This window comes from Eumetopias jubatus, unplaced genomic scaffold, assembly GCF_037043125.1.
Source record: "Eumetopias jubatus isolate StellerSeaLion01/CBP00866 unplaced genomic scaffold, mEumJub1_p1.0 scaffold_4, whole genome shotgun sequence".
Taxonomy (NCBI): Eukaryota; Metazoa; Chordata; class Mammalia; order Carnivora; family Otariidae; genus Eumetopias; species Eumetopias jubatus.
This window is the reverse complement of record NW_028274810.1, coordinates 42,883,990-42,897,968: the sequence shown is the minus strand read 5'-3', so window position 1 is coordinate 42,897,968 and position 13,979 is coordinate 42,883,990. Positions and strand designations below refer to the sequence as shown.

The 13,979-nt window shown below is 40.0% G+C and overlaps 1 protein-coding gene across 1 annotated transcript in view; it reads left to right on the top strand.

The window, feature by feature from the left end:
- The window catches only part of AK5 (adenylate kinase 5), a 232,738-nt gene that overhangs the window by 115,440 nt on the left and 103,319 nt on the right, over positions 1-13,979 (top strand). The window contains exons 7-8 of the mRNA XM_028102560.1: positions 3,537-3,627; positions 10,808-10,884. Of these exons, the coding sequence (XP_027958361.1) occupies positions 3,537-3,627; positions 10,808-10,884 (168 nt within the window). The remainder of the gene's footprint in view (positions 1-3,536; positions 3,628-10,807; positions 10,885-13,979) is intronic.

Genomic DNA, 13,979 nt, shown 5'->3' with positions numbered 1-13,979 from the left:
TAATTAAGAGTCTGTTTCTTGGTTTGCCTTTCTTTTTTTCCCCCTAGGTTGATTTATTTTGTTTCTTAAATTCCACAGATGAGTGAAATCATATGGTATATGTCTTTCTCTGACTGACTTTTTTCACTTAGCATAATACACTCTAGCTCCAGATACATTGTTGCAAATTGCAAGATTTCATTCTTTTTCATGGCTGAGTAATATTCCATTATATATATGTGTGTGTGAGAGAGAGAGATATGTACATATATCTCACATCTTTTTTAAAGTTTTTATTTATTTATTTGAGAGAGAGAGCACAAGCAGGGAGAGGAGCAAAGGGAGGGAGAAGCAGACTCCCCGCTGAGCAGGGAGCCCGAAACAGGGCGGCTCAATCCCAGGACCCTGGAATCATGACCTGAACCGAAGGCAGACTCTTAACCGACTGAGCCACCCAGGCACCCCAATACCACATCTTTTTTATCAATTCCTTAGTCAGTAGACATTTGGGATCTTCTTATAATTTGGCTATTGTTAATAATGCTGCTATAAACATTGGAGTGCATGTACCTCTTCAAATCAGTAATATTGTATCCTTCGGGTGAATACCTAGTAGTGCAATTGCTGGATCATAGGGTATAGCTCTATTTTTAACTTTTTGAGGAACCTCCATACTATTCTCCAGAGTGGCTGTACCAGTTTGCATTCCCACCAACAGTGTAGGAGGGTTCCCCTTTCTCTACATCCTCACCAATACCTGTTAAAAGTTTCCTGTGTTGTTAATTTTAACCATTCTGACTGGTTTGAGGTAATATCTCATTGTAGTTTTGATTTCTATTTCCCTGAGGATGAGTGATGATGAGCATCTTTTAGTGTGTCTGTTATCCATCCAGATGGCTTTGGATAGTCTTTGGAAAAATGTCTGTTCGTGTCTTCTGCTTCTGGATTATTTTTTTGGGTATTGATTTTGGTAAGTTTTTTATATATTTTGAATACTAATCCTTTATCAGATATGTCAATTGCAAATATCTTCTTCCATTCTGTAGGTTGCCTTTTAGTTTTGTTGATTGCTTCTCTTACTGTGCAGAAGCTTTTTATTTTGATGAAGTCCTGATAGTTTATTTTTGCTTTTGTTTTCCTTGCCTCAGGAGACATATCTAGTAAGAAGTTACTACAGTTGATGTCAAAGTGGTTACTGCCTGTGTTGTCCTCTAGGATTTTAATGGTTTCCTGTCTCACATTTAGGTCTTTCATTCATTTTGAATTTATTTTTGTGTATGGTATAAGAAAGTGGTCCAGTTTCATTCTTCTGCATGTCGCTGTCCAGTGTCCCAACACCATTTGTTGAAGAGACTGTCTTTGTTCCATTAGATATTCTTTCTTACTTTGTTGAAGATTAATTGCCCGTATAGTTGTGGGTTCATTTCTGGGTTTCCTATTCTGTTCCATTGATCTGTGTGTCTGTTTTTCTGCCAGTACCACACTGTCTTGATCACTACAGCTTTGTAATATAACTTGAAGTCCAGAATTGCAATGCTTCCAGGTTTGCTTTGCTTTTTCAGGGTTGCTTTGGCTATTTGGGATCTTTTGTCGTTCCATACAAATTTTAGACTTGTTCTAGCTATGAAAAATGCTGATATTTTGATAGGGATTGCATTAAATGTGTAGATTGCTTTGGGTAATATAGACATTTTAACAATATTTGTTCTTCCAGTCCATGAGCATGGAATGTTTTTCCATTTCCTTGTGTCATCTTTAATTTCTTTCATCAGTGCATTACAGTTTTCATAGTAGAGATCTTTTACCTCTTTGGTTAGGTTTATTCCTAGGTATCTTATGGCTTTTGATGCAATTATAAATGGGATCGATTCCTTGATTTCTCTTTCTGCTGCTTCATTATTGGTGTATAGAAATGCAACAGATTTCTGTATGTTGATTTTGTATCCTGCAACTTTACTGAATTTGTATATCAGTTCTAGCAATTTTTTGGTCAGCCCAACAAGGTTTAAAATCAAAATCTGAAAGGATCAAGTTGTTTCCAAGTAACTAAATTGCATTCCAGAACAAAGCTCAAGAATATTTATAGGAATACAAAAATAACTAACACCCAACACAGTCAAAATGATGATGCCTGGCATCCAATAAACACTACCAAACGTGCAAAGAAACACCAGATGTTAGAATTTGCAAAGGATGTTAAAAGTTATAATTGCATTTCAGATATTCAAAACCTTAAATAGAGACATAGATTTTTTTAAAGATTCAAATCAAATGTCTAGAGATGAAAACTATAATGCCTGAACTGAAAGATATCCAGGCTGAAATTAACAGTGTATCCAAACAGTAGAATACTACTCAGCAATGAAAATGGATGAATGATGGCTACAACATTGATGAATCTCAAAATAACTGAGCTGAGTGAAAGAATCCAGACAAAAAAGATTGCATGCTGTATAAATCCTTTTATATGAAATTCTAGAGTATGCAAAATAATCTATAGTTAGAGAAATGTAGGATCAATGAGTACTAGGTAGGGGGGCAGGAGGATGGAATTCATCCCCAAGGGGCACAAGGACACTTTTGAGGGTGATAGTTATGTTCACTATTTTGATTTTCATGATGGTTTCACAGGTATACAGACATAGATGTCAAAACTTACCGTTTGTACACTTTAAATGTATACAGTTTATTAAATGTTGATTATAACTCAGCAAAGCTTTAGTTTTTAAAAACTAAAGAGACAAGCACGTATTTAAAAAATAACCACTGCACAACTTGGGACATGGAGGATTTATAAATATAACCACATTTTTTAATATTTAAATTTTTGTAAATTTTAAAGAATGGTAAAATATTTAAATCTGTAATTTTTTTTACATCTAAGTCTATAGTGTCTACCGACTACCTCTGTTGTATAGTATCTATAGTATCTAGAATAGTAACTAAAATTTGGTTTGGGAGCTCTTTTTTTAACAGTACATTGGAAAATTTCCCCCCCTATTGTTCAGAACTACGTATTTTCATGGTTCTTTTTAATTAAAAACAAAAACCCTAAGAGCCAGAAGGCACAAGGTAAATTTCAACTCCCACTTTTTCCAAAGCGTACTTTACAAATTAAGAAAATTCTACACATTTTTCTTAACCATAAGTGAGTGACTGTACACTTATTCCCCAATATCCTTCTCTGTTTGTTACATGGTCTAGGCCGAAAAACTCTCTGAGGGTCTGCTTAAGACTCAAGTGCTTTGGGTGCCTGGGTGGCTCAGATGGTTGGGCGTCTGCCTTCGGCTCAGGTCATGATCCCAGGGTCCTGGGATCGAGTCCCGCGTCGGGCTCCCTGCTCCTTGGGAGCCTGCTTCTCCCTCTGCCTCTATCTCTCTGTCTCTCATGAATAAATAAATAAAATCTTAAAAAAAAAAAAAAAGACTCAAGTGCTTTAATTCCTGTTGACCTGCTTCATTAGAGATACAGTTGTGTGATGCATGCTCATTGTATCTGGGAGTGAACTAATTTATGTCTTTTCTTGTTCCCAACTCGTCTGTCCTGACTTCGCCCAGTTGGACGCTGACCGAGACGAGGATGAGGTGTTCTATGACATCAGCCTGGCAGTTGACAGCAAGTTGTTTCCAAACAAAGAAGCTGCAGCAGGTAAGTGTCTGTGTCCTTCGGGCCCCAGTCCCGCCTGACCACCTGCCAAGTGTCTGGAGTTCTATAGTCATGTCAGAGCACAACAATCCGCTGTAAGGTTTTAAGGATGACGCTGTCCTCAGAGCTTTACACTTCCTGGTTTAAAAATAAAGGTACAAAACAAAATGGGAAAGAAGCGCTCTCCATCTGGCCCTTACAGGTAATGCTTGTCCTTCAGTCATTGTCCTTGTAAATTAGCAGGCAGTCCCAACGTAACATAGGACCTGTGTGACTATAATTGAAAAAAACGAATCGAGCCCATTCGTTGTGCAACAATTAAAAGTTACAGTTCCTCCAGGACTCCTTAACTCATAGTTGTCTCTGCCTCGCCCCCTTAGGAAAAGCCTCCCCTTCTGTCAGATGGCTACTCTTATCTCAACCCACAGCTCCCATTTTGGCTCTGCGCCTTCCCTTCCTAAGCACTCACCCCTAGAAGTTTGACGTTGTGATAGTGCGGGGCTATCACACACCCTTCTGTAGGCAGTACTCACAGTTCTGTTCTTGACCCTTTTCTCACTCTCTTTGACTCTCTGACTCTGGTCAACTCATGGTCCCTCCGTGGTCTCAACTCTCAGTTCCATGTGGGTGACTCTCAAACCTTCGTCCCAGTCCTGACCTTTCTTCTCAGTAATGGCCTCAGTGGGTAAAGACCAAAAAAGTTCTGAGCTGTAAAGAAAAAAGCTCAACACTTACAATGTTTACCCATATTTGATTTGAAGCACCCTAAGAAAGAAAGCACCCTAAGAGAGGCAGAATAAAAAGAAAGGCAAGGATGTAGTCTCTCTGGGCAGCCCCACCGAGCACAGATAACAGTGTAAACTCACCTGCCTGGCTTTCCAGTGATAGTTAGAATAAGAGGGCCTACTGCGGGGAAAGCTGGAGTACTGAGAAGCATGTACGATCACACAAACCTGGGTGCTGCTGCTCTGGAAAATGCTATGACACCTGTTCTTCATAAGTCAATCTTTTATTTAGAACATTTACTTAGACCTCTAACAACAAATATCTAACTGCTAGGTGTCCTCAGTTTGCTAAGACAGTGGAGTGGAGGAGTTGATTTAAGCTGCCCCTTGTGTTTTTTTATTTATTTTTTTTTATTTTAATTCCAGTATAGTTAACATACAGTGTGAATTAGTATCAGTGCAAAATAGAGAGATTCAGTAATTCTGTACATTACTCGGAGCTCATCATGATAAGTGTGCTCTTAATCCCCTTCACCTCTTGCACCCATCCCCCACCCACCACCCCTCTGGTAACCGTCAGTTTGTTCTCTATGCTTAAGCGTCTGTTTCTTGGTTTGTCTCTCTTTTTCTTCTTTGTTCATTTGTTTTGTTTCTTAAATTCCACATGTGAGTGAAATCGTATGGCATTTGTCTTTCTCCAACTGACTTATTTCACTTAGCATTATGCTCTCTAGATCCATCCATGTTGCTGCAAAGGGCAAGATTTCATTCTTTTTTTATGGTTGAATAATACTGCATTGTACATACATACCACATCTTTATCCATTCATCTGTCGATGGACACCTGGGCTGCTTCCCTAATTTGGCTATTGTGCATAATGCAGCAATAAACATAGGGGTGCATATATCTTTTCAAATTAGTGGTTCTGTATTCTTGGAGTAAATACCCAGTAGTGGATGATATGGTAGTTCTATTTTTAATTTTTTGAGGACGCTCCATGCTGTTTTCCACAGTGGCTGCAGCAGTTTGCATTCAACAGTGCACAAGGGCTCCTTTTTCTCCACGTCTTCTAAGCGGCCTTCTTTAGAACACTTAACACTGTACTTTGTGGCTCTGTAGTGGCATTTCTCCAAGGTGGCCTCATCCTGCAGTGGCGTGGCTGAGTTAGCTTCTGTGCTAGTCGGTAAACTGCCTAACGGCAGGTGCTGTGTGCTCAGCGTGCATGGCCCCTCCCCGTAGCAGAGGCTTCCACAGGCCTCGTCTTTCCTCTCTCTACCTCCAGACTTCTGAACAGAGGAGTCTGCTCACAGCCTCAGCTCCCAGGAGCTCCCCTCCATGCCTCAGAGCCCTGAAAGCTGAGTCCTGTTCCAGCCTTAAAATAAGCCTGTTCTATCTATAACAGCCCTCGGTTGATGGCGTGAGCAAGGGAGGGACTGTAGTAAACCGGACGCACACCATGCCTCCCTTACAGGAGGCAGCCACTTCGAAGCCCCATGCTATTGCTGCCATTAAAGAATGGGCCAGTCATTGCTGGATCTTTCTTTCAAGAGAAAACGGAAGCCTGCATCTGTGGGTGAAACCTCCAGGCTTGTAAAGGTTGCTGACTCACCCAGTTAAACGAGCCATGTCCGTGGCCACTGCTCTGTGAATTGTCAGCCCCCAGGTTTTGTCCCTCTACTCTTCTCTTCTCTCTGGACCCTCTCTTTGCAGAATCTCACCTACCCCACAGCTCCCATATCACCTCCATGCGAATGGGTTTCCATTCTTCTTTTAAATTTTTTAAATAAAAATTGTATATATTTAAGATGTGCATCATGATGATCTAGCAGGCATATACATAGTGGAAGGACTACTACAATTAAGCTAATTAATTTATCTTCCCTTCACCTAGTCACCATTTTTCTCTGTGTAAGGAGAGCACCTGAAATATATTCTCTTAGCAAATTTCTAGCACTTAATACAGTGTTATTAACTACAGTCATCAGGCTGTACATTACATCCCTAGATTTACTCATCCTGCGTAACTGCAACTTTGTACCCTTTGGCCAACATCTCCCATATCGCCCACCTGCCTGTGCCATGGTAACCATTGCCCCGCTCTCTGCTTCCTGTATTTGTTTATAGATTCCACCTTCTCAGTGAGATCAGGTAGTTTTTCTCTATTAAGGGAGCCAGGCAAAAATGCCCCTATCCTCGGGGCCCACGCCAGTCGTCATTCCTCAAGGACACCTTGGGAGTGCAGTCCCTGTTCTTTATCCTCGCTGCACTTGTCAGGGCTTTGTCATTCTTTCCGGGCCTTTTACCTCATCCCTGGTCTCTTACTTCATCCCTAGCCTCTCCCATCTGTTCTGAATCATGTTGCTGCCATAGAGCTCCTCATCCAATGCAGCTCTGACCACCCTTCCTCCTGGATAAAACGAAACAAAGCAAAACCTTCAATGACTTCCCTGCAGGCTGAGCACCAGAGTCCTTAGCATGACAGAAATACCCTTAGCTTTGCTGCAGTGGTCCTCCTCCTGCCCCAGCATCTCCTCCCCCCACCCCCGACACCCCACTGGCTTCCTCCAGCTCCTTGGATGTCTCAAGCACCTCCCTGCCTCTGGCCATTTGCACAAGTTACTTGGTATCTCTGCCCCTCCCCCCCTCCCATGTGCATCCTCTTTACTCTCTCACCCCCTAGATCCTCCTTCACCCAGCCGGATCCTATTTTGCATCTCAGTTTAAATGTGATTTTCCTCAGGAGGCGTTCTCAGCCTCCATCCCAGACTACTACTACTACTCCCCCCTCCCCTGTCATGGAGTAACTGGAAAATCACTCCTGCCCGGCTCACCCCGAACAGTTCCAACACCAGATTCCTTGAGAAGCTCATCTTCTAGTCCCAAATACCATCCGGGTATTTTTCCAAAGAAATGCAATGCTCTTCAAAGGAATTCTAATGCAAACTGTTACTAACACTTTCCATGTCTGTTGGAATAAGAGCTGGGCTCTCCGTGCCTGATGCCTGAGGCACTCAGGAGGAATTTCATGTTTGTGAAGTGAATGGAGAAGATCAAGATTTGCAAAAGCAAAATGTATATGTCCTTTTATTCGTTTTTCAGTCAGCATGTATGTATCAAATGCATAGAATTTCTAAGTATTGTTCTTAAATTTAGAGATGAAATACAACACCACCTAAAGCTGTTTACAGTTGAGCAGAAGAGACAGCACAAGGGAGAGCCTGCCTTCCTCAGAGGATGCAAATGATATGTGAGAGGAGCTTTATCTACTGATGCCCTTCACTGCCCAAGAAGCCCTGCCTTGCTGGAGTGCCCCTCTATTTGGTACTCCAAGTGAGAGGAGGACCTCCCTAAAACTTCAGATTAAAGATCCACAAGGAGGAGAAAAGTCTGTAACATTGCCCCAGAAAGCAATATGGTTAGCCTTCCAGTACCTCTTAAGCTAATTTGTATCATCTTCCCTCTTAAATTTAGGGAGACAACCTGAAAAGAATCTTTCTGAAGACCATTCTACATCTGAAACGGGTGACGCTGAGTGTTCCCTGGGGGATTCTATTTCAGCTCTGTATCTATAGAAAGAATATTTTTAAATCTGAAAGAAATTGAGAAATTCAAAATAGGGACAAGTGAAAGCCATACTAACACTTTTACAAAATGCCCTAATTTTGCTGTCCCTTTTGAGTAACGAGATCATTGCAGGTGTTTTATGCATTAAATTGTTCAATGAAAGAAGGCAAAAATGTATACATATATCTATATTTACCTCCTTCTTCTGTATGTCAAACTTAAACTATTATTAAATTTGCCATTTTCAGCAAACCAAGCAACCAGTGCTAAAAGAACACGAAAGCTATTCAGTCACTATCTGAGCTGATAATGATATCCATTGTCTGTTGCTTCCTATGATTTATTAGTACTGTTGCCAAGAGCAACAACGTGTCAAGAAATTCCATCCCTTAATGATACAATAAAATTCTGTTAAAAGCATTTTATTAGGAAAGCCAACTCTTCTTTGTAAGCACAAGTTTTTTTTTTAAAGAAGTTTTTTTGTTCCCCCTTCAACAAAGATCTACCATCGCTGGAGATAGTTTTCTAACAGTCTGGTTCCAGTTTAAACATTAATGTGTAATATCTGTTAACCAGGTTGTTTAAGAGCTCTTGAAAATTTGTACTTTTTTAAAACAACTGAAAGAACAGTTTCTAATTAAATAAAATAAGTAGGGCACAGGAACTAAAAGCGGCTATATGTTTAATAAGCCTTTGTGTTCAGATCACATTGCTCATTCCACATGAATCACTCCAAATATAGCTGAGATGAGGGTATCGTTTGAATCCAAGTACCTATCACCACTTCTACAAGTCAGCGGTGGGTAATATCCATATTATGGAAACAATGAAAGCTAAAGAAAATTGGCATTACCTTTAATGATGTTGTCAATAGCAACCACCCAGAAAGGAGCATCGATTGTCCCAGACTGGAGTGGCACTTCTTGATTCCGCTTCTGGTTCTCCCATTTCCACAGCCACCTGGTGACACATCTCATCACCTGCCATCCACTGTTACTCATTTTCTCAGAATGTGGAAGAGACGACATTACAGTCCCATCCCATAGGGTACTGTAATGAAGGATCATATTCATAAAGCTGTTTGGATTGCTCCTGCTTCGACTTCAGACTAGGCAGGATATGTTGGGAGCTATGACTTCTGTCTTTGATCTCACTCACTTTCTGTAAGACCTAGCCCAAGTTATTTGACTTCTGCAAAGCTCATTTTCTTCTTTTCTAAAATGAGGGGGTGGTATTCTGTGAAATACTGGTTCTAAAACTTCCATGATCTTATAATGGAAAAATACACATTTACTTTGGACATCTTGACTTCCCCACAGCACGTAAGTGCAAACTGATCCCAAAATGGGCTTCAAGACAATCAAATATTTTGCCCCTCAGATACACCTTATAGAATTTCTTATTTTAAAAATAGCAAAAGCACAAAGATAGAAAAATTGCATATAATGGCATTACTTGGTAAAATTATACATAAAATTTAAGTTTCCAAATGACCCCTCTAGTCTCACTTTGTTAAGTAGCGTGTGGTGCATTGTCTTCCCCACTCCTTTCTGGCAACCACCTTATTAACAATGGACTTGGCAAGGTCTGCTCTCACAATAGGATGGCATTACCCACAGTTGTGCTCTACACACCTATGGCAACTTCACATTTCGTTACTTTTCCAAAATCCTCTGATGGGTCAAGTATCTCCACTCTGAAAAATTTTATCATCCTTTTAAAAAAAAGTGTAAAGATACACAAAAACAAGGTTCTAACTTAGTACTTCGACACTATGACAATGGACCAGTCCTTAGTTGATTTGTTGAACAGTAGGGGTAATCATGAGTAGAAAGAAAGGAAAAAAAAAAGAGAAGAGTTGAGAAAAGACTGTGTGAGGACATACCTTGAAACTCTCTTTGGAAGAAAGGACGAAAGCAGCCTCTCTGGGAGAGGTCTGTATCTGAAAAGCATATTAGATGCTTGACGTTTTTATTGTTCATTAAACATTAGTTTAACGTGTCTTTACACTAATTAGTTTAATTAGTGTCTTCTGACAAAGAATTATTTGGCAAAGACAAGTCTACAGTGAAACGCGGAGTGATTTGTTTCTTCACAAGGACATATAGCGTTTTATGGGCAGCACCGAATTCTGTCTTTCTGGCTGGTTAGGTGATATGTATTTCCCGGGAGGAAAGAGTCATTAAACAAGGATGATAAATCAGTTGTGCTCCAGGAGCCCCATTATGAAAATTACCTTTAAGTTTGAGCCTTGAGGATTAATGGGTAAGCAAATTAATGTAACCTGTAGTACCTACAGGGGGAAGCTCTCTATTAATACGTTAAGTCAACCCGATGTCCCTCATCATCAGGGACTAAAGTGACCCAAAGCCTGGAGGAAAAATTTGTCAGGTTTTCACGCAGTTAGCAAACTCTGCCCAACTTATTTCTGGAACGTCCTGGCTCTTCTCCCACTCTGCACTTTGCTCATAGTGTTCCCTCTATCTCATTTACTGCTACACACCCCTAAACCGCTTCCCCTCCTGGACCATCCTTACTCACTCGCAAAGTTTGGGCTCATAGATTCATTCCTTGTGCTTAGTTCTTACCTCCATCATCACCTCCACTTCTAGTCAGAATTAGTAGCTCTTTATTTGGTTTCTGCACCTTGCTGTTGACAAATCAGAGTCCTCCACAGGACTGTCTTCTTCTTAAGGCTGGAAACAGTGTCTAGAGTACCTGTGTTTTCTATCTGGGAGCCCAAACATGGTGCCCAGCAAAGGAGAAGAGTCTAAAAATGTTTGTGAATTTAATGTAACCACAAGAACAATACGGAAACCTAGTGGGAGATAGTTTGCTTTAGAAACATACACAGACAGCCTTTATCAGGTAATCTTTTCTTTTCTAATCTTAGGTTCGAGTGACCTTGATCCTTCAATGATGTTGGACACTGGAGAGACCATTTATACAGGCTCTGATTATGAAGATCAGGTAATTAAAATCTAAAATTACCTCTCTATTTAAATATTTCAATTTTAGCCTTTGTAAATGTTTTACGAAAATTAGAATTATAAATCATTTTTAAGGTGTTTACAGATGATAGCATATTCCATGATAAATCATGCTAGCCTACAGCTTTTATTCACTCACTTCGATCCTTCGCCCCCCCCTTCCCCACAGTTCCAAAACAGCAACTAATTAAGGAAAAGTTTGTGGTTTAAGTTACATGAGAAGGAAATGAGGTTATGTGAGGTTCTCTTGTGCAAGAATTTGCCTGTGTCTCTCGATCCCTTTCTGACAATGAACTAACAGTATTTACTGAGTACTAGCTACAGGCTCAGGGTTCTGCTTTTCTATTTCTAACCTTTGAAAAGGACTAATGACCAATGACAACACAGTCTATTTTCTATTTTAATAAAACCAGAGACATTTATCTAGGTCATTTTCCTCTCAGCAGAAGAACTCTCCCTCCTGCTGTATTTTAATAATCCAAAATAGTTGGCAAATGATCCAACTCTCTAATTAAGCATTTTGTTTAAAAAGAGGGTAATGTCTGAAATTTCCTTCTACTGCTCATCAGTTCTCCTCTTCAGTGGCTGAAAGCCGAGAGAACATGAGGGTTTTTTCCCCACATCTTCAAACTAATGTATGTCACAGATAAAGCAGATAGAGCAAACCAGTGTCCAGATGTAATGGTTGGCTATGCATTTCATATTCCTATCCAGAAACTATGGCTCAGTTGGTTAAGCGTCTATCTTCAGCTCAGGTCATGGCCCCAGGGTCCTGGGATCGAGTCCCACGTAAGGCTCTGCGCTCAGTGAGGGGAGTCTGCTTCTCCCTCTGCCTCTGTCCCTCCACCCCGCTGGTGCTCTCTCGTGCATGCGCTCTCACTCTCTCTCAAATAAATAAATAAAATCTTAAGAAAAAAAGAAGCTATTTTCATGAACATTAGGTTCTTTCTTTTATATTAAAAAGCATGGAGAAAATATTGACAAGTGATATAATAGGTACTGTGTATTTATAATATTTTTAGCATTTATAAAACATTTAATAGATACCGAACATTGTGCCAAGTTCCTTAATTTTCTTTTCTCACTAATTCCTTACAACATCTCTAGGAAATAGGAATTATTATCTTTATTTTATAGATAAGAAAATAAAGATTCAAAGAGTAATTTGCCCACAGTTAAACAAAAATGTTTCACAGTGGGGAAGGGAACTTAGGGCACATTTCCTCACATCTGCACTATACTGCCTTCCAACTCAGCCTCCAATGACAGGCCATTCAGTGATAGATTTTAGGAGCCCTTTCAGTTGCCAACTCCCAAGACCCTAGCAGGGGCAAATTCCAAACACCACTATTGAAGGGGAGTTCATGATCCAAAATTACAGACTGCGTAAAGACATGAACCATTACCAGATATCCAGCTGATTAAAAAATGGAAGGTTTCACACCCCAAGAACTAGAGAGAACAGAAAAGTCTGAAAGAAATTTCAATATAGAAATACTTAAAATATTCAAGAAGATAAAAGGAAGATAAACCATGAAACAAGTACAGAAAAAAGTGGGAGGGAAGAGAAAAAAAGGAAGAGGGAAGAAATAGAAATTCTAGACACAAAAAATATTGTCATTGAAATAAAAATTCCATTAACAGTTTTGAATAGTAGACTAGACACAGCTGAAGAGGCTAAATGACAGAACTGAGGAAGTTGCCTTAGAATAAACCAGAAAGCTAAACAGTTGTCAAATGTAAGAAACAACTCAGGAGTCCCTGAGGATAGATTGATTGGGCCGACATATTCAAAAAACAGTTCCAGGAGAAAATAGAGGGATGGGGCAGAGGCTCCCTTTTATTTATTCTTTGATTTATTTTATTATTTTAACAGATAATAGTTGAGAATTTTGCAGAGATGAGAAACAACACAAGTCCCCAGATTAAAGGAGCACATCCAGTTCTGAGCAGGATAAAAACAACAGAAACAAAACTCTTCCCTTATTCTTTTTTTCATTTAGTCATTTAACAAATACCAATTGAGCCCCTACTGTATGCCAGGTACTGTGTGGGTAGTTGAAATATGTAATTGTACAAAAGAGGCAAGAAGCTTACATTCTAGTAGAGAAGACAGATACTAAACAATCAACATGATAAATTAGTAAATTCTCTAGATGTCAGAAGTGGTAAGTCCTATGGGAAAAGGAAAAGTAGAGTAAGGTAGGAGGGTTAGGAATGCTGGGGTTGGGAAGAGGTTATAGTATTAAATAGGATGGCTTCATTAAAGAGGAGCAATCTGGCAGAGACTTGGGCATAGAATGTAAAACATCAGAACACCGAAGACAAAAATAAAATATTCAAAGTCAAAAGGCATTACCTATAAAGGAACAGCAATTTTGGTGACAGTAGATTAAATAACAAGAGCTTGCATTTACTGAGAACCTGTTATAAGCCAGACACTGTGTTTTATGGTTTATGTGCATTATTGCTAACCCTTACAAAAACTCAAGAAGGTAGCTCCGTTTATCCCCAATTTACCGCAGAGGACATTGAAGCTCATGGAAGTTAAGACACTTCCCAAGATCACCCAGCTAGCGAGCTGTGGAGTCAGGAGACAGACTTTGATCGGCTGGGCACCAAAATCTAGTTTCTACTTTTACCGTTCCCAATAAAGGCAGTATCTGGGTCACTGGTGATCTAGTGCCAATTCCAGTTAACACTTTTTAGTTATCTTTCTTGACCTCTGCTACATTTTATTCACCAGACTTTTACTCTGAAGGGTCGTGTGGTAAATACCTCAGGCTCTATGAGCCGAATGGCTTCTGTTGGGATTGTTGAGCAAAGGAAACCATCACAACACGGTAACAGAGGAGTATGGCGGGGTCCCAGTAAAGCTTTATGTATTGATACTGAAACTTGAATTCCATATAATTCTCATGTGATTTATCTCAACTATTTAGAAATGTAAAACCCCTTTTAAATCGGAAGGTTGTACCCAAGCAGGCAGTGCAGTGGATTTGACGTGCAAGCTGAAGTTTGCTGACCCCAGCTGTAAACCATCCTCCCAGTCTTGACATTCTCCTCCCCCTTAGA